The sequence below is a fragment of the Stegodyphus dumicola genome, chromosome 2 (genome assembly GCF_044657685.1).
Source record: "Stegodyphus dumicola isolate Sdum_Otavi_A_Nest chromosome 2, ASM4465768v1".
NCBI lineage: Eukaryota > Metazoa > Arthropoda > Arachnida > Araneae > Eresidae > Stegodyphus > Stegodyphus dumicola.
In genome coordinates this window covers 245,041,934-245,069,328 of record NC_140769.1, presented here as the reverse complement: position 1 = coordinate 245,069,328, position 27,395 = coordinate 245,041,934, and the positions used below count along the sequence as shown (strand labels likewise).

At 28.8% G+C, this 27,395-nt stretch overlaps 1 protein-coding gene across 2 annotated transcripts in view; it reads left to right on the top strand.

The window, feature by feature from the left end:
• LOC118200448 (protein scribble homolog) overlaps positions 1-27,395 on the top strand; it is a 187,756-nt gene that overhangs the window by 119,350 nt on the left and 41,011 nt on the right. For both annotated transcript variants that reach the window (XM_085811973.1, XM_085811972.1), the window contains exons 27-28: positions 15,279-15,395; positions 17,489-17,551. In XM_085811973.1, coding sequence (XP_085668099.1) covers positions 15,279-15,395; positions 17,489-17,551 — 180 coding nt within the window. The remainder of the gene's footprint in view (positions 1-15,278; positions 15,396-17,488; positions 17,552-27,395) is intronic.

Genomic DNA, 27,395 nt, shown 5'->3' with positions numbered 1-27,395 from the left:
GATAAAAAAAGTATATGTTTAAAAAAACATTATCAATTTTGAAATATTGCTGTATAAACTATATAACTAATTTATATCAGGTAAAATATACTGTTGATAAAGTTATCAAGTCCATAATTTTTATTTCTGTGTGTTGGTTTTTAGAATTCTGCCTTTTATGTCAGCCTGAGTTATGATCTTCCATTAAAATGCCATTGGTATATTTTAAAGAAATGTATTGAACAAGATATGCCCAAAATGTTATTACTTTTCCTTTTGCAATGCACTGATTGTAATATTAATTCCTGAGTGATGCTGTACAGTATGTTGCAGCAATGAGTATATCTATGAGAGATTTTCTGTAAATGTATGTGACCTGAGGCCATCATTGTGTAGAAAAAATATAACATGTTATAAAGTCATTCCACTTTACTGGTAGATATATCAAACTTAATGCATTGTTGTCTGGGATTTGACTAATCATGATTTCATCCTTAAACAGTACGCCACTCTAATTCATTAAGTACAAGCATTATTTAAGACACTTTTCCCCTATGCTAGCTTTGCATTTCTCTATTAGATATGCCTTAACATGGGGTGTCTTTTGAATAAGAATTCATTTTCATTTGTTTTGAATGGGATTATTTGTCATCGGCTTGTTTTTAGACAACAATTAGCACTTCTCAGTGATGTGTGGAATATATAAGGTTACAGTATATCTACCGAAACTGAATGTATTATTTAAAAAAATTATCATTGTTTTCAATGTTGATATGTTCTACTTTTGTGCTTTTTATCACTATGCAGGGTGTCTAAAAATCTGGAAAATAGTCCATATGGGAGAACTAAAACAGATTCCTATAGTTGATAGATAACAGAATTTGTTTTGGAGTAATTACGTTTCTTGATAAATGTAGAAAAGTCTGAAAACCTGCCATGTTATAGACTACAGCTATGCCAAATTATCTGATTAAAATTGAATAATTCCCCCCCCCCATTATTGAATGAATTGAGGAACAAAAAAATGTGTGTAGGAATTCTGCAAATAAATTTTATTTAATGAGTAAAATTTGTATTTAATCTCTCCCTCCTTTTTTGGCTTCAAAATCATTATTGCCTATACATGAAGTATTTCCAAATACAATTCAAAAATGCATTTTTAAGTCATTCTTTAGAATATGAATATTAATTATTCAATATTATATTATCGAATTGCCAAGTGATCTTGGTTAAATCATATTTTTTGTGATTCTTAGTTTCTTTTACTACCTGCAGATTCAGCAAGTTTTGAATTATGATGTTGTCAACTTACCTCTTCCAAAAGTATTTCAAATATTATCAAATAAAATGCTAGCATTGCTTTGTTATGATGAATGCCGGTGGAAAGACTGCTTACTTATTGGATTTTTACTGTATGTTTTTTTATCCGCATTTATTCTGTTTGGCTCCATTTGGGATAGATTTGTTTCATATCTTATAGGTTAAAATTGTATAAACCTAACATAATATTAATTTTCATTTTTTTTAAAGGAATATGTTTTAATTTCTAAAATATAAGTCAAAATGAACCTTAAATTTCACTGAAAATAATCACTTAAAAATTTTTTAGTTCTCATAAATACCTTTAGAGAAAGATATGTTTGAGCCACTTTTTATAGTTTCATGTACATAATAGTACATTTTGAGATAAATTGTGTTGTATTTATATTTCAGGATACATTTTATGAACTGTATATAAAACCCTTTGAAAGAATTTTGTAATAGGTAATAATTGAGGTTGTCATAATTTTGTCATTTTAATGAAATTTGGACTTGGTTTAAAAGTGCACCTACTTTAACATATTAACTTTACTTCTTTACTGAATATGATATTTATCTGGCAGACTATGTCATCAGATATTAAAATGTGAGTACAAAGAATTTGGTTATAAAAGAGAGCCAAAATCATGCTATATATGATTTCTTGGAGAAGTATTGAATTTACTATATGCATATCTGTGATAAAAGGAGTTTTGAATTGAATATTTCACATAACTTGATACTTTGAAAAATGTGACAGTTTAAATACTTTAGTCCTAAATAAACATAAATAAGAATTTTTACTATATGCTGATACCTAATCAATATGTACAGTCATCAGAGTATTAAACCTTGCAATGAAAGAAAGTTGAACTATTAATATGAAGTATGAATGCCCACATTCAATTAATATCACAGCTTGGAGCCTTTGAATATATACAAATTTATTGAAGTTTATATGATTTATGGGGGAAAACAAAATACTGACTGTCTCCTTTATTATGTGGATGCTGTTTACCACTAAATCTGTCTTCATGAACTTTACATTAGTCATAAAATATATATGGAAATGCAGTAAAATATTAAGTTAACTGTTAACCTTATAAATCAATTTGTTCTATGCAATATTTTATCTTTGAATCAATTTAAAGTATTTAAATATATTATACTTTTAAAGTAGGATCTTATTCTAATATATGTTACCCCTTTATTCCCAGTAAATGCTCAGTATTTAACAACTCCATGTTTCTATGTAACAGGTCCAGTAGATATTTTCACTTTCTAGCATACCTGATGCATTAAGATTTTAGAAAAAAGTTACAGGTACTTCTTGGCTGGCATTGAAGTTAGGCCCAATATTAATCACCATAATTTGGAGATTTCAGGAGTTGAAAAATGTGTGATAACCATAATTTACGAAGCCTCATACCTAACATACCTTAAACATGCTCAGCTTTTCCTGTAAGTGGAAATCAAAATCATAGTCTGTAAAAAAATAAAGTCCTGTATATTTTATTTAATTTATTAAATACTACATTGAAAGTGACAAGTAGAATGGGTATGTGTGTATATACACAGCTGTGTAATGTGCTTGAGGAATAGGTAAAACTTTGAACTTAGTTTAATTATTGAAGTCCATGGGTACTGCAATGAAGTCTTAAATTTGGCAATAATACCTGGTAGAAGGCCTGTGGGCATTACATTGGTTATGATTTTAACAAGCATAGAAGAAAGATATAAAATTTTGCTTCCAGTTTGTAAGCGAGAGTGCCCTGGTGTCTGACTGTCAGCATCTAGTAATGCACTCACGTGCATTACTCATATAGTACATTGCTAGTTCATATATCATCAAAATTCAGGTTGTGATTTCTAATGGAATGGCTTTCGTTTTTCTGTTAACAAGAAATCATAAGACTATAAATTGAACCATTGTTTGTCTGTATGTACCTGTAACTTATTTTCATCTAATTTATGTCATTGTATTAATATTCCCTCAAAATAATTCACTTTTGGCACATTATCACATGAACTTATACATCTGTATAATTTTTAATGCAGATTATGCTCAAATGAAAAATCTGTTTCATTTCTGTTGAATGAGTATTAGGAATTCAAGTCATGGAAAGTTGTAGGTCATTATTTTAAGAATATAAGTAATTTTCTCCATGTTTGTGTAAATGCTATGTAAAAGAATTCATTGGATGCTTATTACTAAGTCAATCATTATTTGAAGTCTGAATTTGTTTGACTAATTTTAATCTAAAAGAATGTATATTTCATGTAGTTACTATCATTATTAACAAACTTGGGTTATATTTTCTTCTTGTTTCACAAGAAGTCTTGTTTCACAAGTTCAATTTTATAACATCTATGCATTTTATAGAAAAGAGAACTATTGTTGATATTTCTTATTTTAAAAGTTATTTAGATCAATTAATATTAAAAAAATTAAATGTTTTAAATATTATTTATGTAATATAGTGTATGTTAACCAAAAAGTTTTTTTTTTTTTTTTTTTTTTTTTTTTCTCTAAACCTGGAGATTGCTTGAATGTTGAATTCCCATGTATTTTCTGTATTTAAAAAATTAACTCTCATGAGTTAAAAGCACTGCCGTTTTACTTTTTTACGACGAAAGTATAACCTAGCAATAGTTAAATGTTACATCATCTGTTATAAGAAAGAAAAAGCTTGTTGTACAGTGTATAGATGCTGTGCTTGCAGTTATGTGCCTTAACCATGCTTAATGTTAATATGGTAGATTATTTATTTAATTCTCGTATTATATAAAGATAATGTATCTTCTTTTTTTTTTTTTTTTTTTTTTTTTTTTTTTTTTTGTAAATAGCTGCACTTGGCTACTGAATATTACCATATTATTGCTTAGGAATTATAAGTATGCACTAAGAAATTTATAAGCTTTCTTAGATTTATTGAAATCCATGAAATGCAAGAGCTCTGTTTTTTTTTTTAATGTATATATTTCCTATTAATCCAGTTTTTTCCTTGAACTGATTACTTCTGTCATCTTGATGTATAATTCAGAAAGGAATTTAAAGTCCTAATAAAGGATTTCATTTTATTTTTAATGATTTATAATATCTTTATTTTAGTGGAAATTTTAAATTATAAAAACAGAGATAAAAAATGCTTTATTAAAAACATCGTTAGAATGACTGTTTCCTTTCTCACTAAAAACAAGTGTTCTTTATAAATGAATTCTTGCATATTTTGAGTATGTATTTTACAGTTCTTAAACAGAAGAAAAGGGAATTAATTTTAGGTTTTTTTTGGGGGGGGGGTCTGTTAAACATTGTGTAATGTGTGCATGCTCAATGCAGCTGTAGTAAATAATCAAATCAAAATTTTGCAGGCCTGGAAGTATGCACAAAGCCATTGCCAGGGCCCGAATGGCGCCAGTGCAACTGTATCAGTTGCGTATACAGTTACGAAATAATGAAACCCTTACTGAAAGTTTCTTTGCATCGACAAAACCAGATTTCTACAACTTTTTCTCTTTGCTTTTAAAACTAATAGACCTCATTTTCTTGCAGTCATTTAGGTAAACTCATGTTTCATCAAAGTTTACGATGTGTTTCTATTTATCTCCTGCTAAATAATTTTCCAAAAGGGATCTACATATTGTTTCACGTTGAGTCACATGCATCTGCTAAAGCTGATGAACATTATGTTTTATTAACTTTTTGACTTGTAAATCTTGGTTTTTTTGTTTCATTTTTTTGTTGTGCAGATGATTTTAAAGACTTTGCAGTTGATTTTTGCTGCGGCGAATTTTCTCTTGTTACCGACGATTTAACTTTAGGAATATTAGAAAGAGTACTACATTTTTCGGTTGAGTGAGTGAGTGAGTGCATCGCTATCCGACTACAGGGATGAACCAAACGGTACCAGGTGGGAGAATTTGGGTGGATGGGGCAAAATTTTTAGAATTTAGAAACACATTGAAAGGAAAAATATAGGGATGGGCAAATTTTTTTAGTTTAGAGGACACACTGGGTAGCAGAATTTAGATCTGGCGGAGTAGCAAAATACCTAGTACTGACCCTGAGTATGCATATAAGTTTACTAAGTGCTTTTAAAATTCAGGATTTTTTTTTCTCTCTAAGTAGTTTTTCTTTCATCTTGCACCTTTTTTTTTTTTTTTTTTTTTATTATTTATTTCAAGTTTTTAGTGAAACAGTTTGAAGGCAGTGAATTATGTTTGATTTTTTAAAGTATTTTGGTAATTAAATGGCACACTTACGGTAAAATGTTGAAGCAAGTAAAGAAATTTGGTTCAAATGGTATTAAATGAAGTTTGAAAAAGATATTGTTTTAGTATTGGTATTTGTTTTTCCTTTTGCAAATGAATATTTGGTTCAAGTTTTGATTTTGTTATAAATATAAATCTATCACATGATTAAATTTGTCTTGATTTATTGTATATATATATTACTAAGCTGCAATGATATAAAGTAATCAAGGCAACTGTGTATTTCTAACCCTCCATCTTTGAATGTTTCCTTAAATTATTTTAATTGTTCATATTTTTACTGTTTCTAATTAATAGAGCTAACATCTTTAAAAATCGGAGTATTCGCGATATGAAATTTGCACATTGATTTATTAATTTTATTGAAATTATTCTAATGATAGGTTAAGCTGTTAAAGCTGTTACTTTACAGCTTTATTGTTTACTTGCAAGTGTATTTAATGAAGAACAAGTAGGCAGATAGCCCTTGCATGCTTTACTGAAATCAAATAATTTTAATCCTTAATGAAGTACAGTGCAAAATTTTGTTGATATATTAATTATAGCTTTATGATCACATTTTTGCATTATCTTTTGCATGATTAACTTAGCATATCTCAGTATAATTAACTAAATTAAAATAATTTTTGTAGTTTATAGTAATTATTATTTATTCTCCATGAATTAATATGAGAGCTGTATGTATAGCTTAATTTTATTTAACAGTATTAGATTTAAATATAGTCAATGAGAAAGCTTTGCAACTAGCATATTTGTTCTATATTTTTACAAATACTTCAGATATTTTTTGGTTGTTTGCTTGTTATTTGTCATGCTGTCAGTATTATGTTCAGGTGCTTGGAATCTTTTTAGTTTTTACTGTATAGACCTAAAGGTTATGTTTGATAATGTCCAATAGGTATTTTCCCCTCCTTTTCTTTTGTCTTGGTATGTTTATAATTTTTGCATACTATATGACTACTGATAAAAATTTTTAGTTGTAAAGCTTTTTGTAAGCTAATAGAACCATTAAATATCTGCCTGACATTAACAAATGCATAGAAAAACATTAAAATATTTTCAGACTTGTATATTTTTTATTTGTATTATTTTCATTGTTTCCAGTCATCTAGTGATATCAGTTTCTTTGATGTGTATTATATGCAATAAATGCAAGTTCTGTTCTAGAATTTATTTTGTGTCATCTAATAGAATGTGCTGTCTTTATATTAAATATTTACCTTGTTCTCTAGAACTGAATTTTTCTGTATAATACTGTTCATATTCCTACGGTTTGATAAAAGAGATTTCTTTTCCCAGGGTGTTTTGTAGAGTATTGGGTCCAAGTGTTTGTACATTGCATCTTGTGTCATATGTTATTTATTTTATTTATGTGTGAGAGATGAGAAAACATTGTTGAGACATACTTTGTAAATTTATTGTATGTGCACAAGCAAGAACAAAATTTGCATATTGTACACTATATTTAATATGAAAACTTGGTACTAATTCATTTGTAAATATCATTAATTCTATTGTATTTCACTTGAATGTTTATAGATCTTTGTGACTTTTATGACAAATAAAAAAAAGGTCAGGCCCTCTTAGTTGTTTTTTGTGTCTTTTAAATTTGTCCTAATCTTTATTTGAATTATTTTGTTCTCATGGTAAATTTTTATTTTAAAACAGTTGTTGCATCAAAACATTTGTATAATTTTGCCTGTGAATAATCTTTACTAATTCATTCATTTAAGAAATTTTATTATTTCATAGTCAATAGAAAATGAAGAATTCTGAGAACAGTGATTTACTTTCATTAAGAACATTATGTAAAATTTCAGTCAATCAGTCATATATAATTAAATGTCTTCGTTTTTGTGTTTTTGATTACTGGTTTATATTTCCATTTGATATTTTAATAAGAGGATATATTCTTTTGTCACTTTTATATTTCAAAATATTAGATATAGCTAGATAAATTTCTTAAGTGTATAACTTTATTATAGTTGTAATTAATTTACTGAGCATACATCCAGTTAATCTACTGATCTAGATATTTTATATATCTTAAATCACTTTGCAAAAATTAAGAGATTTCTAATTTGGATATTTCATCCACTACGATATTTGTTCCAGGTATTGCTTCTAGTTCTTCTGGTTTCTGTGTTCGGAAATGGATGTCTATTTCTCTTTACAAATCTTAGTAATTTTTGTTATATTTATTACAATTCTATCAGCTAATAGGCTGATAGATGCTGTGTTTGCAGTTATGTGCCTTGAATTGCATAGAATAGTGATTAAAGTTTTAATATAAATTAACACTTTATATCTGCAGAAATGATTTAAAAAAAAAAAATATTACCCTGTTGGCTTTGAAAAGTACTATTATCAATATTTTTCTTTGATATTTGCTGCATTTTTTAAAGCGATATAAATTATGCAATTTACTTGCATTTCAGTAACTTGACAAAAATAATTTTATTTTCTCAAAATATTACTTCTTAATCTTAAATTACTGAGATGGGTTCTTATTGGTCAATAATGCCAAATTAAACTTGTTGAAAGATTTATTGTGAACATGTTCTGGATTCTGGACTTAATTGCCTAAAGTTTCAAGAGTAAACACATTGTGTGTGGAATAAGGTTTTTACTATCTCCTCTAAATGGTTGCTTATTTTTCAAGCATTTAAGGACAAAGCTATGTCAACATGCAGTAGTTTGCAGTATATCTGTATTATTTTTGCTGTGGCTATGTTTTTTCAGGTGCAGTTATTTTGAAATTCTAGATTTTTCTGTATATTTAAAAATTTGAGTATTTGAATTAAAGTATGTTTGTGGTTTTAATTAATTCTTATTGTAATTTGGAACAAAAAAGTGTTTAGTTTCTATATACAGGCCTTATTTTTAGTTAAGTCACAACTTCAGGCCTTAAATTAAAGTCATAAATTTTATCACATCTTTCAAAAAACAGAACTTTTGAAATCTTTTGTTAAAAAAAATTATCACCTGTCAATTTTTGGAGGATAATTTAAGTATATAGCTTAATTTTGATTTTAGTTATATTTATTAATCTATATTTTGCATGCTTTTTGTATGTATATCTGCAAGTTTTTTTTTTTTTTTTTTTTTTTTTTAATGTAAAGTGTGTAATGAATTTTGTTTATCATTATATGTTTGTTTTTCTGTGTCTTAACTGAGCATCTGCTGTAGAGCATGTTTATATACAATGGAACTTCATTAGCTTAATATCTTTGTAATTTATTTTTTGTAGTCCGATTGTAAGGGAAATGCATGAAATCCATATTGTGTAAATAAATTGCTAGCATTGTGTGTTGTATTTTATTGCATGTATATTACTCTTTTTCTGCCAGCAATTTGTATTGTTAAGTTGTTATTAAAATTAAACTGACAGTTTGTTTTATTTTTATTAAAGTGTTCTGTGGCATAAACATGCTTTGTATTTCATTTTAGTTATCATCTTCCATGACTAATTTGGAAAAGACTAAATTTTAATATTAACTGTCAAAATCATCCAACTATTTTATTTGGAGTATTAAAAATAGAAATAATGAAAGTATCTTTTTATGTGGAAAAAAATATTAACTGAAATTTTGGTGAAGTTAAAAGAAAATTCAATATACCAATTCATCACAATTTGTTTTATACTTGTTGTGATGTTTCTGAAGAAACATAAAAGTATTAAATGGTTCTAAGCTTTTGAAGTTCAGTGTTTGTTTCAAATGTTATACTATAATTGTAACAGTCTGTTTTCATTTTGTAGAGGATTGTTAGTACCTTGCATGAAATGTCCCTCCCTTGCATTTTATTATTTCCATGCATATGTTATGTAATAACTGTATCGTTGTATGCTTGTTGCATCATGATTCAATTTGACGAAAGTTAAATGCATTTTTGTATTATAATTTTATTTCATAAACCATTCAGTTCAATTGATCATTTTGATACAGTCCAGTTTTACTTATTTGTAATTTTATATTTTAAAGCTATGTTACTGAATTTTCATTTTCTTTTATTATAAGTAAATGCACATGTTTATCTAGTTAATATTAAATAATTCTGGAATGAATACAATATTAATTATAAGGTAAAATCTTATTACATAAAACTCTGCTCATGTACTTAATTTTCATAAAAATGTTAGATTGAGATTTTAATTGCTATTGAATGAAATTTAAAAGTTAAATTTTAGGCAGCAGGAAAAGAAAAGAATGAAACATTTATAAAATATTTGCATTCATTTTGAACTCTTGGTTCATTTGGCTGTTGTTTAAGATTTTTCATTAAAATGTAGTAATGTTTTGATATAGAGAATGTAAATATTAGTGGTAAAAAAGTATATCTTTATTTCTTGGAAAAAGTATAATTTATTAGTAATCTTTTTAAAAATATTTATTTTTTTAAATGTATAATATATTTACTTATTTTCTTTCTTAAAGGCATAAGTTCGTCAATATATGAAATAGTGATATATATTGACACATACAGTTTACTGGAAACTGCATTCAGATATACTAATATGCATGCATCTTTGGCTTTCTACATGCATTAACCTGAAATAGCTTAAAACTAACATTTTTCTTCTTCAGATAGAAATGAAGCACCTTTTTATTTCTTCAAAATTCAAATTATTTGGGAAAACACATCTGAATGATATTTGAGAGTGTTGTTTTAAAGATCTTATTAAAGCGCAACTAATGGAGGGAGGCAATAACATTTTAAAACAGTAAGGTGTTTAGCTTTGTAGGAGGAGTTTTATAAAATGTCGAGTTGTAGTTTGACCATCATTCTGCAACTTTGTCTGGTATTCTGCCAAAACATCTAGGGTTGATTAGAAGAGGTACTAATTAAATAACTTCAGAGAAGGGGTCACATGAAAGTCCTTCATTTGCCAAGCACAGAGAATTTACTACTACGGGCGAGTCTCCCTGGACATCCCGACATCATCTGCTTTTTGTGCTTTTGGCTGATATTCACAGAATTAATCACTAAAATTCATATTCATTTGCAACCTGAAACAAAATTTTTTTAAGTATATAAATTTTATATGAACAATATCATTGCTTGTTTTAAAAATACGACCACTGAAATTCAAAGAACTGTTCTGTGGTTCAAGAGAGTCTTTTGTACTTACAATTAGTTAAAACAGTAATTAAAAATTATTTTATTTATTATAGCTTAATTATAATAACATAATATAACAAAACTGAATTTTAAGGAACATGAATAAATATATAAATGCCCAAAGTTGAACACAATGTAATTGAACAGTTAATTATGTATGATGATCTGCAGAATGAGAGTATCAGCTTATATTACTTAAAAAAGGAAACTGCCTACTTAATTTTTGTACAAAATAAGAATAGAAAAAATATTTTACATCCATCCACCATATTTCCCAAATGAATCTGCAGGAATTGCTCATGACCATTTGGTTCCTTGTTGTGTGTGCAATAATCAGACTATATTTGCCTGTACCGATATCTATTATAAATATATTTAAAAAGGGGGGGAAGATAGTGTTTTATCAAGAATGGCAGTGAATTTTTTCTAAAACTTATGAAAATATATTTTTTAAATATCAGATTTTGTCATTTGTTTGAGTATTTCAAGAACCTCAAAAGAAGTAATGAATTTGTTTTATAGGGATGTATTATTAATAAATAGATACGTTTAATTATTTGTGTGATTTTAAAAATAAAGAATTTAGGGGGAAATGTGCTTTTATTTTTATTCTTTTAATCTGTATTTAACTGTTCTGTATTCATTTAAAGATTTCGCCCATTTCTGTTGTTTTGTGCATCAGCAACATTACATAAATATTTATTATTAATGTAGAAGCACACATGTTAGTAAGATTAATTTGTGAGCTAGTTAGTATTTTTAGAGCAAGAAGGAGAAATTTAAAGGAATATTTTTATGGCCATTGTCAATAAAAGTACTATATATAAATAGCATGTTTAATTTAATATAATTACTCAAAGGTGCTAATTGGAGATTTGTTTCATGGATAAGGCAGTCATGAACTTTACAACTTCTTGTTATTTGAAGCTTATTTTGGAAGATGTGAAAGTATAGATAGTTACTTATTTGTATAGATTACATATGTGCATCATAAGCGTTTTACATGAAATATGATCATGTTGCTTGGCGTATTAACTACAAGCTGAAGTTAAAAGTGAGATGAATGAGAGTATTCAAATTATAGCTAATTAAGCTATTTAATTAATAGAGAAAGCTCTAATAGTATTAATTTGATTAGTTTTTAAAGTTAAGAAAAGTAATATCCTTAGATAGAAATTACTGTTATGCTTTCCCACCATTGTATTAAGTTGGGTGTCATCAATGTTTTATAAGAATCGTATTGCATCTATCAATTTTAAAATGACACACTTCAGATAGATTAAATATGAGCATACATTACTGTTTTTAGAGCAGAAAGAGTAAATAATTATATTAAAAGGAAGATGTTAAGAACTATTAAAGTTTCATTTCCTGTTCTAAAAATAGTTATTTTTCTGAGAAGTATATCTAAATTCATAATTATAGTGCATAATTCATAATTATAGTGCATAATTCATTATTATTCTACATAAGTCATAATTATACTATGTATACTACATAATTCTTACATATTATGAAAATTTAAAATTAATTATCCATTGGTAATCATATCAAAACTTTTCATAATCAGTAATAGTGAAATGATACTTTTGTCCCTTCATAGCAAAGTAAAGCGATTTTAAAATTATTCCACAAATACTTTTTTTTTGCTCATGTGATTGCTTCAGAAGCATGTAGATTTTTATGCTTCAAATTTAACCTTTTGACTGCTACGTGGTGCAAAAGCACTGCGTTCATTTGTCTCGAAAACCGTGATGCAGTTAGTTATTTTAAAATGCACTTGTGTTACAAAGTATGCGTGAGGTCAGACTACATTCACATCCACGAAGATGAACACAGCGCTTTTGCGCCGCTTAGCAATCAAACGGTTAAGCAAGTACCTGTTTCATCGTTTTGCAATTTCCTGATTTTTGACAAATGTATTTAGTAACTAAATAAACTATTCTATTAAATAAAAGATGGTATTTCATGTACAACTTCTGTTTGGAATGTGCTAACTACTACATTATTACATTACAATATACTTAAAGTTTGGAAATTTAATAGTGATCATAGCAGTATAGAAAGAATATAGTGGCATGTGAGATTTTGACTTGGCATACAAGTTTGACCCCTTCAGTCATTTTTGGTATACTGTCTGTCAGCATGTTTAAATATTGTGCAGTCGGTGCAGAATAGTAGCAGCAGTGTTCAAATTCGAGCAAAGTTTGTGGGTAAAAATTAAAACTCATCCAGACCTCAAAGAAATATATCAAAGGAATATTCCTTTAAGTCCTAGACCATTCAATTATGTCAGAAAGTGGGTGAACAGATTGAAATGCAGATCTGAGAAAATAAGCAATGAAGTCCAGTCCAGCAGTGCATCATGGCAGATAGATACCTAATTGCCATGTCTGATATGCTGGTGGTTGGTTAATTTTAAGTTGTCATGAGTTTACTTATGTAACTAGTATAGCATATATCATGTGCTGACAGGTTGATATTTATTGTTTTTTAGATTGCTACATTGTGATTCATATTTATGAAGTATCCAATAGATAGCCTGTTATTGCTGCAACTATGCACAATTCTTGCAAGCTCCATGAAGTTCTACACCAGAAATGAAATCACTTTTGAACTACTTTACTTGTTATCTTTCGTGAAAATGCACATTTTTCTTATACTTATGTTAACAAGATGAAATTGGAAAAGATTGCATCACTCTTTACTTCAGATATTATCCCTTTAGTTATTCCCTAATTAAAAAAAAAATAAGGCTTTTATTTCTAAATAGTTCTCGATATTATGCAGGAATTCCATGCCTTTCTCTATTCTTGATATTAACAAATAATGGCTGCTGGTGTCATTTTAAAGTTCCTATACTATGGAAAAGTGTATCGGCAATACTAGTAAATATAAGCAGATAATGTTAATAAATGCTATAAACTGTTAATGAATCGGTATGTATGTTTAACATTGGGTTCACTGTTAAATTTTCAATCCTAGTATATGACTCATGATAAGAAGCAGAAATAAAATATCTTTTAAACTGCAGAGAGTTTGACTAACATATTTTCTAAAAATTGGAAGTTTAATATAGTTAATTAAATTAATAAATGTGTAAATATCCATTGAATAAAGTCTCATGTGTAGACTTTTAAAAGGTCTTCTAATTTGGGGGATAAACTTTCTGTTGTAAAATTTTATCTTAAATAAATTTAAACATTGAATGCACAGGTTACTGAATTTCTGAGAGAGTATTTTACTTTGTTTATTATTAGAAATAAAAGTGTAAAAAATTCTATGGGCAGAAAAGAATTTTGCATTTAACTAATATTTTTCTATTTCTTGAGTATTCATGGTGATGGTGCATGCTGAATCTCTTCTATTTTTTGCACCCTGTTACAGTTGCTTCTTTCACTGTAAGTACAATTTCTTTTTTCTTGTTTTTCATATAACTGGGATATGTAACTAAGATCATTCTTTTAACAAGTTTCAGAGAAAAACTTTTATACCTCTTGTAGTATTTCTTTTTGCTATTGCTTATATTTTAACAATTGCTTCATTTATTGTATTTAAATTTCTTCATTTATTGTATTTAAATAATACATTTCAGACTGATTTGATTATATGCATATAATATGGTTTGTTGTTGGATTATTAAGTTATTAATATGTATCACTAATCATTGATGAGCAAAAACTTTTTGTTCCTTCTTTTGTTCATTTGTTATATACACACAAGTTTCAGTCACAGTTTTCCCAAATCATTGATTCACATAGTACCAGTTTATAGTTCATAACAAATTAATAAATTTCCATATTTTGTATCGAAGATAGCAAGGAAATATAGCAAAATACTGCAACTGAGAATCCTAAAAGTAATCATCAAATCTTGATTCCCAAGCTATATGCAGATAACTTAATTGTCCTTTAACTTAATTGTTTTTTAAATTTTAGATTGAACAGTTTTTTTTTATTAGTGAATTGAAGAAGCTATTTAAAACCTTTCATATCATTCTGTCCCTTTTACTTAACAAATAGCATCCCCCCGCTTTTTTTTCCTTCTTTTTTTAAATCAGTATGTGTTTATTTGAGAAGTAAATTATAGTAGCAGTAGCATATATTTATAGTCATCTTTCAAATAACCAACCCTATAATTTTCATTAATTTATTTAGCTTTCATCATATTAGAATCAAGTACTTCTTTTATTCTAAAAATATGTATAATCATAATTATTTTAATGTAGCTATTTTATGTGTAATTTTGTGTAATAAGTATCATTTGGGTTTGCTGCGAGAGCAGTCTAAATGAAAGTAAACTAGTTTGGATATCTTATGTAAATAATTTTACTTGTCCATAGCTTAATATTGTCTGGCATCTTGTTATCTAAAAGAACATCATATTAATACATAAGATATAAGTCATCCCATTCCTTGTCAAAAATTAATTTTGAAGCAATGGTTTTATTCATTGTGTTTCCATGGGAATACAAAAGTGGGTAGTAAATTTAAATATTAGGTAGCTAATGCAATCAAATTCTAAATGAAAATTAAAATATTGTTGTATTAATGTTGTGCTCTAATAATTAGATTTTGTATTAATATGGATGATGCTTTTTTTTATAGGAAATTATTATAAATAAGCATCCAGGAGAAAAACTTGGAATGGGTATCAAAGGAGGAGTTGGTGGACAAAGTGGGAATCCAAATGATTCTGAAGATGAAGGGATATTCATTTCATGGGTAAGGAAAATAAATTCAAGAGTATATTATCCATCAGTATTTGGATGTCACGCTGAAATTTTTGAGATGTGTGCAAACAATAAGTGGCAAAAAAAATAATGTGTGGATTAAAAAGTATGAACTATTTTAGCCTAGCAGATAATTTTTTATTGGCCAATTGCAAGTAGTTAAGCACAGAATATATTTTAGGCAGAAGGCGTGCTATAATTCTCTATGATTGTAAATTCGAATTAAATCAAGAAGGATGCATTCAATGTATACAATTAGCATTTCAAAATGAAGATCCATCTTCTTCTACTGTATTCAGATTGTTTATGGAATTTTGCAGAGGTTGCAACTCTCTTCAGGATGAAGAACACTCAAAAAGATACTAAATGAAACCGGAAGAATTGCATATGCAAAAGCTATCTGCCATTATGTTCCCCATAATTTAACTGAGCACTAGAAAGAGAAGTTTGTCAGTATCAGTAAAGAAACCCTTAAATTACTAAAAGGTGGTGACCATCGCCTTATTTCTAAAATCGTAATTAGTGACGAAATGTACATACCATTTTTTTGACATTCCAATGTGTCAAGAAAGTAAAATATGGGTCTGTGAAGGTGATTGCAATGGTGAAAAGACAGTGGGCTATGAAAAAAGTAATGTATGCCGCTTTCTTCAGAAGTGCGGGACTGGTCAAAAGCCATCAAGCTGGAAGGACAGATATGTTAGAGGACTCATGCTTTACCATTACAATGCATCTTCTCATTCAGCAAGATTGAAAGATGAGTTTTTTGAACAAAGCACATCAGAGTAATAAAATATCCACTCTATTCACCTGATCTAGCTATGTGTGACTTTTGGCTGTTTTTTAATCTAAAAAAAACTTGTGTGGATGTTGTTTGCATTTCCAAAATGAGATTGATGGGGCTATAAATGCATTTTTTCCATCGTTTCCAAGAAATTAATGTCTTGAGACATTTAATCTTTAGAAAATTCTCCTACAGAAGTACATTCATGCTGGAGTAGACTACTTTGAACACTCCTAAAATTTTTTAATTATGACTTTAAAAACCTGTGTGTATCTCCAAAAACTTCAGATTGACCCTGATATAAATTTTTCTTGAAATTAATAACTTCAAATGGTTTTAATTGATATAGTAATTTGTAGATATAGCTAATGTATTTTTAAAACCTGTCATAACAGGTTTTAAAAATAACTGCTTTAAATCTCAGCCTTATAGTGTGAACAAAAGTCTGTTCCTTTCAGAAAATCTTCTAGGAAAGCATACCTCTTAAGACTTCAAGTATTCCATCTCAGATGCCTCAATAATGAATTGCTTTCTTATTGTTATTCAATACAAAATTAGTTATTTTGATCATTTAAATGCACTCTCCTTGAATGAATTTTTTAATGATAAAAGAGGTATTTGAACGAATTAGTTATTTCTTTGATCATTTAAATGTGCTCTCCTTGAATGAATTTTTTGATGATAAAGAGGTATTTGAATGAGATTGTTTTAATTATTAAAAATAAAATGTTTTGACTTGTAATGGAGTAGCACTTTATTGACTGTCACATGCACTTGATATTCTAAGGAAGTTAATCTATGTGTTTTGTAGGACCAATGTTTTGTTTTCTCTAATAAGAGAAAAATGTCAAGCTTTTAAAAAATCTCTCTGTTGTAGAATTATTATAAAACAAATATTCTTTTACTAATTTTTTTTTTCATTGATTTAAATATTGCATTAGTAAGAATCGAAGACCACTTCCTTCGCCTTTTCAACAAATCTAGCTGCAGTTCTAGATTTTTCGTCATAATTAGTTCAATATCTATTAGCAAAGTAATTAAATATTTAATTTCTAATTATGTCATCCTGATCACAAGTCACTTAAAGAAATAAAAATGGATTTCTTGCTGTATAAATTTATTTACCAAATTTGTTTCATTTATTCATTTTATGCATATTATGTTGAGAACTCTAACATTTCAACAGTGATCTAAAATTTAAGTATTAAGTTTGTACATTCTATGTTATGTCTTGAATAAATTATTATTGTCATTCATCTGTTAATTGTAAATGTAATATGTAAAATCTTTTATTTCATTAGGTGAATAGTGATGGGGCTGCTGGTTCAGATGGCCGGTTGAAACCAGGCATGAGGATAGTTGAAGTAATTTTTTTTTATATAGAATTAAATCAAAATTTAAGAAAAAAAATACTTTAATGAATTGTTTTGCATTTTTTACCAAGTAATAAAATGTGTTTCATGTGATTTGCATTTGCATACACACATATATATATAATGATAAAATATGTGCAAATATAAATTGCAATTTAAATTAGCAGTAACCCCTTAATGCCTTATTTTAATTTGGAGCTGTCCCCTCTCTGTTCTAAAAATAGTAACCTTTCTTTTGCACTGCATCATTTCAAGACTAATCCAAGTCATATTACTGACATAACACTAGTGATGCATATAGAACTAAAACAGCCAGTAATATTACTAACCTAATCAAATGCATTGAAAAATAAAGCTAACTCATTTTGAATTAAGATTGCATCCTGAACACAAATTTCTTGTTTACTACACTTTGGCCTAGATAAACTGCTTGCTGCTTTGCTTTTTACCACAGAGCTATTCAAAATGAAAATGTTCTTGAAAAAGTGTGAGTAGTGTACCAATTTGTTTGTGGCTGCAAAATAAAAATGAATATTTAATAAGCTTCGACTGCTGTTTAACACATGATGTTCAAATTCAAATTGAATCCAAAATACAATAGCAACACAGACTATCAGAATACAATATCAGCATTATGTTCAACACATGCATCTTAGCATTGCTCTGAAACAAAAATTGTGCTGCAATACATCAGATTTGCACACCATGAGTGAAAAGAAAAGACTGTATTTAAGCATTCACCTTCATCAAGACTAACCCCTTAGCAGCAATAACAAAGTAATTTAAAAGAAATTATGCTTTGATTTGAGAAACTGGAGAACTTTCTAGACCAAGCGTATATAATAATTATTTCAGATTTATGTACTAATTATTAATGTATGCAATTCATATTTGTGTATTGTATTTATTTTGTGTATGCATTGTACCTTATTTAATGTTGATATTTTTTTCATTCCCTTACTGCGATTGTTTACTTGGGAGATACTTTTTTTGTAGTGTTTGAAGTTTTTTTTTTTTTTTTTTTTTTTTTTTTTTTAATACAAGTTGGCAGTACTATCCAAGGTAAGTAAAGTATATGGTAGTATGTGGTGCTGGTGAGAAATAAGATGTTCAATGTGTGGATTCTGTAAATAATAGGTATGTTGTTCATATGTTCGAATCCTTGAATTTCTGCTTGCATGCTCATCATAAAGTTCCAACAGCTGCTTACCAAAGCAATTGAATTTAGAAAGCTGTTGTAGAAAGAGTGTAGACTCTTGGAATTTAGTAAAAATATCTACATTAAAGAAATCTTGAAATCAAATTTTAAATAGAAAAAGAAAATAATCACGAAGCTAAACAATATCTTAATTACTATCAAGAAAGTACAATTTGGGATTTGTAAGAAGATAAAAGAAATGTGTGTTATAGTGAAAATGAAATCAGTGCATAGTTAAATGTGTATGCAAATAATTCTGGAATATCACCCTTTATATGATTGTTCAGGAATATTTAGAAAATACAAATCCAAGCCTAAAAAGAATTTGTAATACAAGTGCATGAAAAAAAATGCCTACTTTGAGGAGGAAAAATATCCATAACTTTTATCAGTAATAAAAAGCATATAATTAATTAAGTTCTAATATAAAAATGTCTTTTCATTTTTAAATGTTTAAAAGCAGTAAATGGTATTGTCCTGACTGGCTTTCAATAATGTGCATTTCTAAGAGACTAAATTTTATTCTATGTAATTATCTGAATTAGAGTAGTTATTAGCAGATATGGAGAATCAGCATACTTAAAAATAAATTTAGATGAAGTGGAAGAGCTTATAGTTAACCTCTTCTTGGTCAGCCTCGCATCGTATATGTTTGGCATTTTTGTACTCATAAGGTCAGTGTCACATGGCATGTGACAAAGTGAAAAATTCCACCATTGAAACTGAATTTGTTGCTACTCATATCTTGCTTTAAATTCAACTATTATTTTTGTATTTCTGAATATTGCTGACAGTGCGATTAGTCCATGTTTCTTAACAATTTTCACAGTGAGATTTTCCACCTTGAATATCTGTTATTGAATATCCACGTGATATCTGGTAGAATTTCAATTAAAATAAACATTTGAGATATATTTTATATTTATAGCCCTTTTTTTTTTTATTAAATATTTTTTTAAAAAAAAAATAAATGTGGTTTTTATGATGCGATGACCAAGGTAGGTTAAATAGCTGTTTTAACGGTAAGGTTGGAAATCCATTTTCTACGTAATTTTAATACAGTGGAACCTCGAGATATGAGCACCTCTATGTATGAGAAATTCAAGATGTGAGGATAGTATGAACGAAAAATTTGTCTCCAAATACAAGCATTGACTCAAGTAATGAGCAACGAGTCAGGGTGTCAGTATGCGTGGCGCCATTTCCCGATCCAGCTCGACTCGGGAAATGCCCTCATCATATCACTCAGTGTTGTTTGATCTACCTGTTTGTGCACTTGTGGGTCAATTGGCTTTTTGGTTTTTACATTTAATGTGAAAGTTATTATTTTATGATGCCTCCCAAGAAGATTGTTGCCTCAGATAGTGCTGCAAAGAAAAATAAGGAAGCTATGGCTGTTGAAATTAAGAAAGAAATCATAGATAAACAACGGTGGTGACAGAATTGGCGAAGACTTACGGCCCTTCGATGTCGACGATTTGCACTATTCTGAAGAAATTAAGAAACTTGATGTAGCCTAAGAAGTTACCATTACTTCCAAGTACCCATCTCAAACTCCTGGAAGATATTAGAAGCTGCTGTTGGCGTGGATTAACAAGACTCAGTTAAAAGGGGATTCAATGTCAGAAGCTATCATAAAGGTAAACTACGGTTATATTATTTACCAGTGTTATTTATTGGAAAAATTGATTTTTATGTTGATATTTCTGGGAGTGCGGAACGGATTAACTGGATTTCCATTATTTTCAATGGGGAAGTTTATTTCAGGATACAAGGAATTCGCTATAATAGCTCAATGCTGGAACGAATTAAACTCATATCTCGAGTTTCCACTGTAATTATTTTTATGTAGATATTTATATTAAACACATCAAAACAATAGAATTAGTAAAAAAAGTATCACATTGTATTTTTTAAAATTTAAAAATAGGATGAATTGCAGGGAAGACTGGTAATCAGTTGACGGTATATGACATATTTGACTACTCGTAGTCCATCAAAAACTGCTTACTGTCAAAAATATTTTGCAATTTCAAATTTAGGATAGAACATATATTAATTTTCAGCAATTAAAAAAATGCCTTTTTTGGGTCAGAAACTCGGAAAAAAATCCGACCAAGAAGGGGTTTTAAATTGAAAGATCGTAAAAAGTTATATTGATTGAAAAATTGCACCTAATTTATATTTAAAAGAATATTATTTGTCATCTATTATCAGTTAAAAGTTTGTCTGCTGAGAAATAAATGTGAAGTAAATCATACACAGCAGGGGTTGGCAAATGTTTTTTAGAAAGGGCTAAAAATTTAAGCTGAATGGCCCAAGTAGCAAACATGAAGATGTGAGTGGGTAATTTTCTCATAAAGGGGATTAATTTTGAGTAGTTTAATGAGAGTTAATTTTTTTGTTAGAAAGTGATACATTTATGTAATATTTTTACATGTTTTACTAACACTTAACCCCCAAAAAAGGGGGGAAGAAGAAGGAAAAAATATTTTACACTCACGTATCAAAAAACATTCTTAAATATATTCAAGTTTCTAATGTGAAGAATGTAGTTATTTTGTGAGATAATATTTCATCATATTGGATTTTGAAATTAGTACTTCATGTCATTAAAATTGTTTGCAAATAAAGGGTCATCTGTCAATAATGATCTGAATCAAGATTTTACATACTTAATTTTTGAAAATGTCTTTTCACATTGTTAAATACCCCCAAATATGGATATTCATCCCTGTGTATATGATTTTAATCGAGTGTATTTATCATTTGAAAGATATTTATAAAATTGAGATCATTTTTGACGTATCATTTTGTAAATCAGTCACTTCCATTTGAAAGTCTGATTAAAGCTCCTTAATTGTACAGTCAAATGGATTTTGAAACATGGAAATAGCTTTTGCACTTGCGTCAAGATCCACAAAACACTGTTGTAACTGTAGTACAAGTTCAGAAAATACATCCTGTGTGAACGTTTTTTGCAATGGGGATTTTGCTAACATTTGAAATTTTCTACAGCTTGGAAAATGTTCAAATTTGTTTAATGTTATTTGTGTTTCAGACATTGCAAATATTTAGTGACATACCTTTACAATAGAATGCGTGTCACATAAGAGTGCTGTTTTCCTCTGTAATTTTAAATTGAATTCATTGAAATATCCCATAATGTCTGTGGCAAAAGCAATTTACGTAGCCATTTGCTATTCGATAATAATGGTTGTGGGCAGTTTTTCTCATTTAAAAAAATGTCCATGACATCTCTCAATTCGAAGAATCTCAAGAAAATTTTCCCATTGCTGAGCCTTGAACAGCTATATGATAAAGCAAGTCAGAATATTCAGCTTTAATCTCTAATAAAAATTCACAAAACTGGTGACAGTTAAGTCCACAGGAGTGAGTGAAGTTTACTACTGATACACATAGTTCAATAACAGATTGAGGTGTTTCCCCACAAAGAGCTTGCTGGTGAACAATAGAGTGAATTACTAGAGGTTTTAAACATTTAGAATCTTTCCAAGCCTTAAAAATTTGTCAAACTCATCCTTTCCTCATTCCACACGTGTTTTCGACCATCAGTTGTGACACATTTTAACTGATTCCATTGCAAATTGTGTTCTGTTAGCATTTTCTCAACTTCCTTGATGATATCTTCATCTGCAGTTGTTCCATGTAGATTACTCATGGAAACTAATTTTTCAGTCACCTCAAATTCTGCATTGATCCCTTGAATAAACAATTGGGCAAACAATAAATAATTGGGCCAGGGTTCGTACGGTCCTTAAAAGTCCTTAATTTTTCAAAAATGATTTTTGGTCCTTAAAAGTCCTTAATTTGGGACAAAATGAATAAACGGTCCTTAATTTTGCTCATTTGACATTTCTTATCATTTCTAATGATTGCCATTCTAAGTGTGAATTACGATTTCTCATGAATATGGAATTAAAATTACACAGCTCTTAACCAATTTGTTAGCGGATTTAAAAAAAAAAAAAAAAAAAAAAAAAAAAATAGCTACCTGAATGAAAGTATCGGTGTCTGATTGGCTATTCACCCAATCTTTCGAAACAGGTGTTATCCATAAATTTAGGCAGATTGTGACGAAAGCGTGAAGCCGGAAGTTCTTTAAGAGAAGAAAGTGATGATGAAGGTGCTCGAGAATAAAAAAGGGGGGGATTCTGAAAATATTCGTCAAAACTAGAGCAATCCCAACCTGGAAGCCCACAACCCTTCCGATGCCAATAGGAACGAGATGCCTGGAAAGTGCATTTTCAATAAACTGTGGCTTCATCAAGCTGACTACAAAGACTGGATATTGATGGATGGCAATCCTTAAATGTGGTCTTTGAAACAAATTGAAATTTCTAGAATGAGCGAGTCAGCGCTGAAAATTCACATGAAAATTAAGTTTCGTTTTATCATTTCAATTTGTTTTTACACGGTTTTGCTTAGCTCAATTTCTGTGTTTGTTTCAATTAAGCCATAAATTAATTTTTTATCACCTTCTACGGAGTTTATTCTCTTTTGCACATACTATATGTATGGGATATCGGGATTATGAGTGTATTTCTGCAGAGGGTCTGTTATCGATTTCGCGGGAAATCTGTTGGCTCCATTTCGATTTTAGGTCGCCAAGGGCAAATTCGATAACACTAGCTGAGAAAAAGTGAAGTTCGGAAATACGTTTTGAAGCTTCAATAGACAATTAAGTATTTGGTTTAAACCTATGTTGTTGATAGTAATGCATAATTTTTGCTAATAGCGATACAATTATTAGTTGAAAATAACTAACTAATTAAAATTTTTTTAATATTTTTAAAGCTGAAAACAACTAATTGAAACTAATTTTCCTGAATTAACTAGACACAAAATTAACTTTCATGAATTACTAAAGTTATTGGGTAGAAGTTTAACTGAAAATATACATTTCGTATTATATGTATATATATATATTTATACAGTACAAAGTCCGAGGCCTGGACTCGTCGGGACTTCGGCGATCCCAGATTTGAGATTTTTCCGGATATTAGATCATTTTAAATCTACTAAGATGGCACGTAGAAATTATAAAATTGAAAATATGAAATCGTGATTTATGAAATAATGAAGCATTTATGATTTAAAGGGTATCAAAATTTACAAAAGAAAAGAGCTTAATATTTATATGTTTACTTTATTAAACATTTCTTTCAATGTGAGTTGTTTGATTTGTTTTCTCTGCTAATAATTTAGACTAATACTATAGACATATCATTTCTTGTTCAGTTATTAAGTTCCATTGTTCAAGTCCTGCAATTGCTGTGTCAAGAATTCCGAATAACTTGTCAATCAAAATTTTTTCTCGTTCAGTAACCTCTCTGTTACTTTCTTCACTATCGGTAGCTGTATTTTCTGGATTTAGAACCATATTACAGATTTTGCCCTCCGTTAATTGATTGATGATTGGGCATTGTCATCGCAATGAAAAACTTCTGTTTAACTTCGCTAAATTCTGCCGCCTGGTGCGGCCATGCGAGCTCTGGCGCTGGTTCTGGGTTTATGTGAATAACAAATCAGTTATTCTTAATTCAAATAGCACTAAATATAATCATTTGTCCTATGAGTATCATTAACAAAATCTATTTTTAGCATAAGGAAAGAAATTTCTGCTAAATCTCCCCTTATCAACATTTTAGCGCATTAAACTTAAATCTGTAATCGGATAATACTCTGTTATTTGGCGTCGCTGCATGATTCATCACTCAAGTTGTCATCCGTTGATAAACATGCGGTGATGAAAGCAAAATATAATAAATAATGATTCGCGATTTCGGCATGAAGGGTATAAAATATTAGTTGGTTTAAAATTAACAAATGTTTCGGTTTGAGATTATGCCAAGCAGATACGCAGCTATGGAGTCAAGTTACTAATCACACAAATTTATGCTAAAATAATTATTTCTTCAATAATGAGACATTTTATTTAGCACCAAACTGAGATTAAGAATCGGGATTTCCGACATGTTTTTTTATGATGAGGAAAAAAATTTAATGCGCGTGCGTAAAGCATAACTCCTTCCCTTCAAAAAAGCCCTAAAAATTGGTTGGTGGTGGCTTTGAGGTCCAGATTTTAGATCATTCCAGATATTGGATGTCCGGATCTCGGACTTTGTACTGTATATATATATATATATATTACACATCTTTCAAAATATAACTTACCAGTATGGATTCACTCTATTAAAATAATTCTACTTTAATTAAACTTAGGAGATAATATAATCAAATAATCAATATTGTTTAGGAAATAAATTGTATATATATATATAGTAAAAAATGTATATTTTCATTATTCAAGTATTCACTGTGACAAGTATTCTCATCTTGTCACATGAACAGGCCTCTATGGAAAGGGGCTTCTCTGTAAATAAAGCAATTGAAATTGAAAATTTAAGTGACTCATCATACATTTTTCAACGCACAGTATTTGATTACATAAAATTTTCTGGAGGTGTTCTTAATATCGAAATTAATAAAGAAATGAGATCAGCAGCAGCTTCTGCAAGAAGTGGAGTTCGTTATTTAGAAGAACAAAAGTCTTTAACTAAATCTGAAAATTCTAAGAGGAAAAGAAATATTATTGAGGAAGAAATTGATTATATGAAGCAGAAGAAAAAATTTCTTCAAAGGGACATTAAAGATATTAATGAAGAAGTAGATGCTTTAGCAGATGAAGCTGAGACCAGCAGGAACATTGATTTGTTTATCAAAGCAAATGAGCTTAGAAGAATAGTTAAAAGGAAATAGACATAAATAAATTAGATGTTAAAATAGCTGAAAAGATTTCAGATTTAAAAAGAGCACAAATGTTTTGTATCTTTTATTCTCCAGTTTATTATTCTAGTATCTTAAAAAAAAAAAAAAAAAAAAAAAAAACCCAAGGAAATAAATTGTATGTTTTCAAATCAGTTATTTTAATCTGCAAAATATTCTTACATTGTGATTATAATAGTAGTTGACTGTGTTTAAATAAATATCAAATAAGTTAAATAATAATCATATAAATCTCTAAAATAGTGACTGTTATTAGTGTAAAATACACTTATACATGTTTTTCAAGAAATTATGTTCGTAATTTAATGTTATCTACTTCATAACTTGTAGGGAGTTAGTTTAATTTTCAAAATTGTTTTATGGTAAGTATTAAATTGAATTTAATAATAGTGCATAATACACACTTCTGTTAGTTTCTTAAAGTGAAATTACAAGCATGGAGTCAATTGTATGGATAATTGCTTTATTCTATTCATTTTTTTGTTTGCTGATAGGTCCTTAATTTTTTTCTTTGATGGTCCTTAAAAGTCCTTAATTTTCATGTAAGGAAATGTGTACAAACCCTGTGGGCAATATCAGTAATATCTACTGACTTATCAAGAGCCAGTGAAAACTCTTGATGTGGCTTCCAGTAAGACTTCTAATTAAGTTGTTTTTGCTGAAACACTGACAGATCGAAACAATCTATCTTCTTCTGGGCACATTTTTTTGGCTTCCATGAGCAAACATGATTTAGTTAATTTACCATTGGCAAATTGTTTTCCTTTTGCTGCTAATAAATGAGCTGTTCATAAGCTGACTTTACTTACTGCTTCATTTTCATTTTTAATTTTTGCAAATAAATTGCATTGATGGCGTATTCTGTTTTGAATTTCCTGTTTTAATGATCATTCATTTTCTATGAGGTTTGAATACTGTGTTGGCTGATTAATTTGTTTAAGGATAATGCATATTGTACACTTTTCTTACAATGTTTAATTCTATGACAAAATCATTACCACTCCATTCTGCGTTAAAAGCATGACATTCAGGGTTTACTTTTTTCCTCTAATTTGATTTTGAGAGTGAAATGATAATAGTAGATAATCAATAAAATAAAATAAAAAGAACAGAATACTGCAGAGTACCTTGATAGACAATACCACGCACGCTGCTACAGCAAAACTGTCAACACACATGTGTGGTGCACAGTGTACAAACATTCATCTTTTGAGAGTTATTTAAAAAACAACAAATGAGACAATGGGACAGTAGTGCTACTTGTGATCTATTCACAACTTTTTAACTCAACTATCGGCTGTTGCATAAAAGTGTGTAATTTGATTTACTTGTAAAAAACATCATCTTGCATGCCATTGTTTGCCAGCCTTTAATATCAAATATAAGCTTTTGAGTATCAAATATAATTTAAATTTAATTTAAATACTGTGTTTATGCATAAATTTAAAATTATTATACTATTAAATGACCAAAACAACTATGCTTTATGCCAAATAATGTTTTTGGTTTAGCAGCATGCTATTCAAGTAATCTTAACTTTCATTTGCAATGAATTTTAAGGAAAATGTTACCTTTCTTTGATTAAAAACACCTTACCATCAAGTTGTACTTTTTATCTATGTATCTATGAAGCTGAAAAGTTTATCATTTGAAAAATCACATGCATCTTCCCCCTTTTTTTATTTGATTTCTTTAACCATTATTCTTAGATATAATAGTATGCCAAATAAGAATTTTTGGAGGTGCTAAGGCAACAAGAATTGGTATTCGTAAATTTGCAGGACTAGTTTTGAATGCTTAAATGTAGAGCCTTCTTCCTCAGAAGTG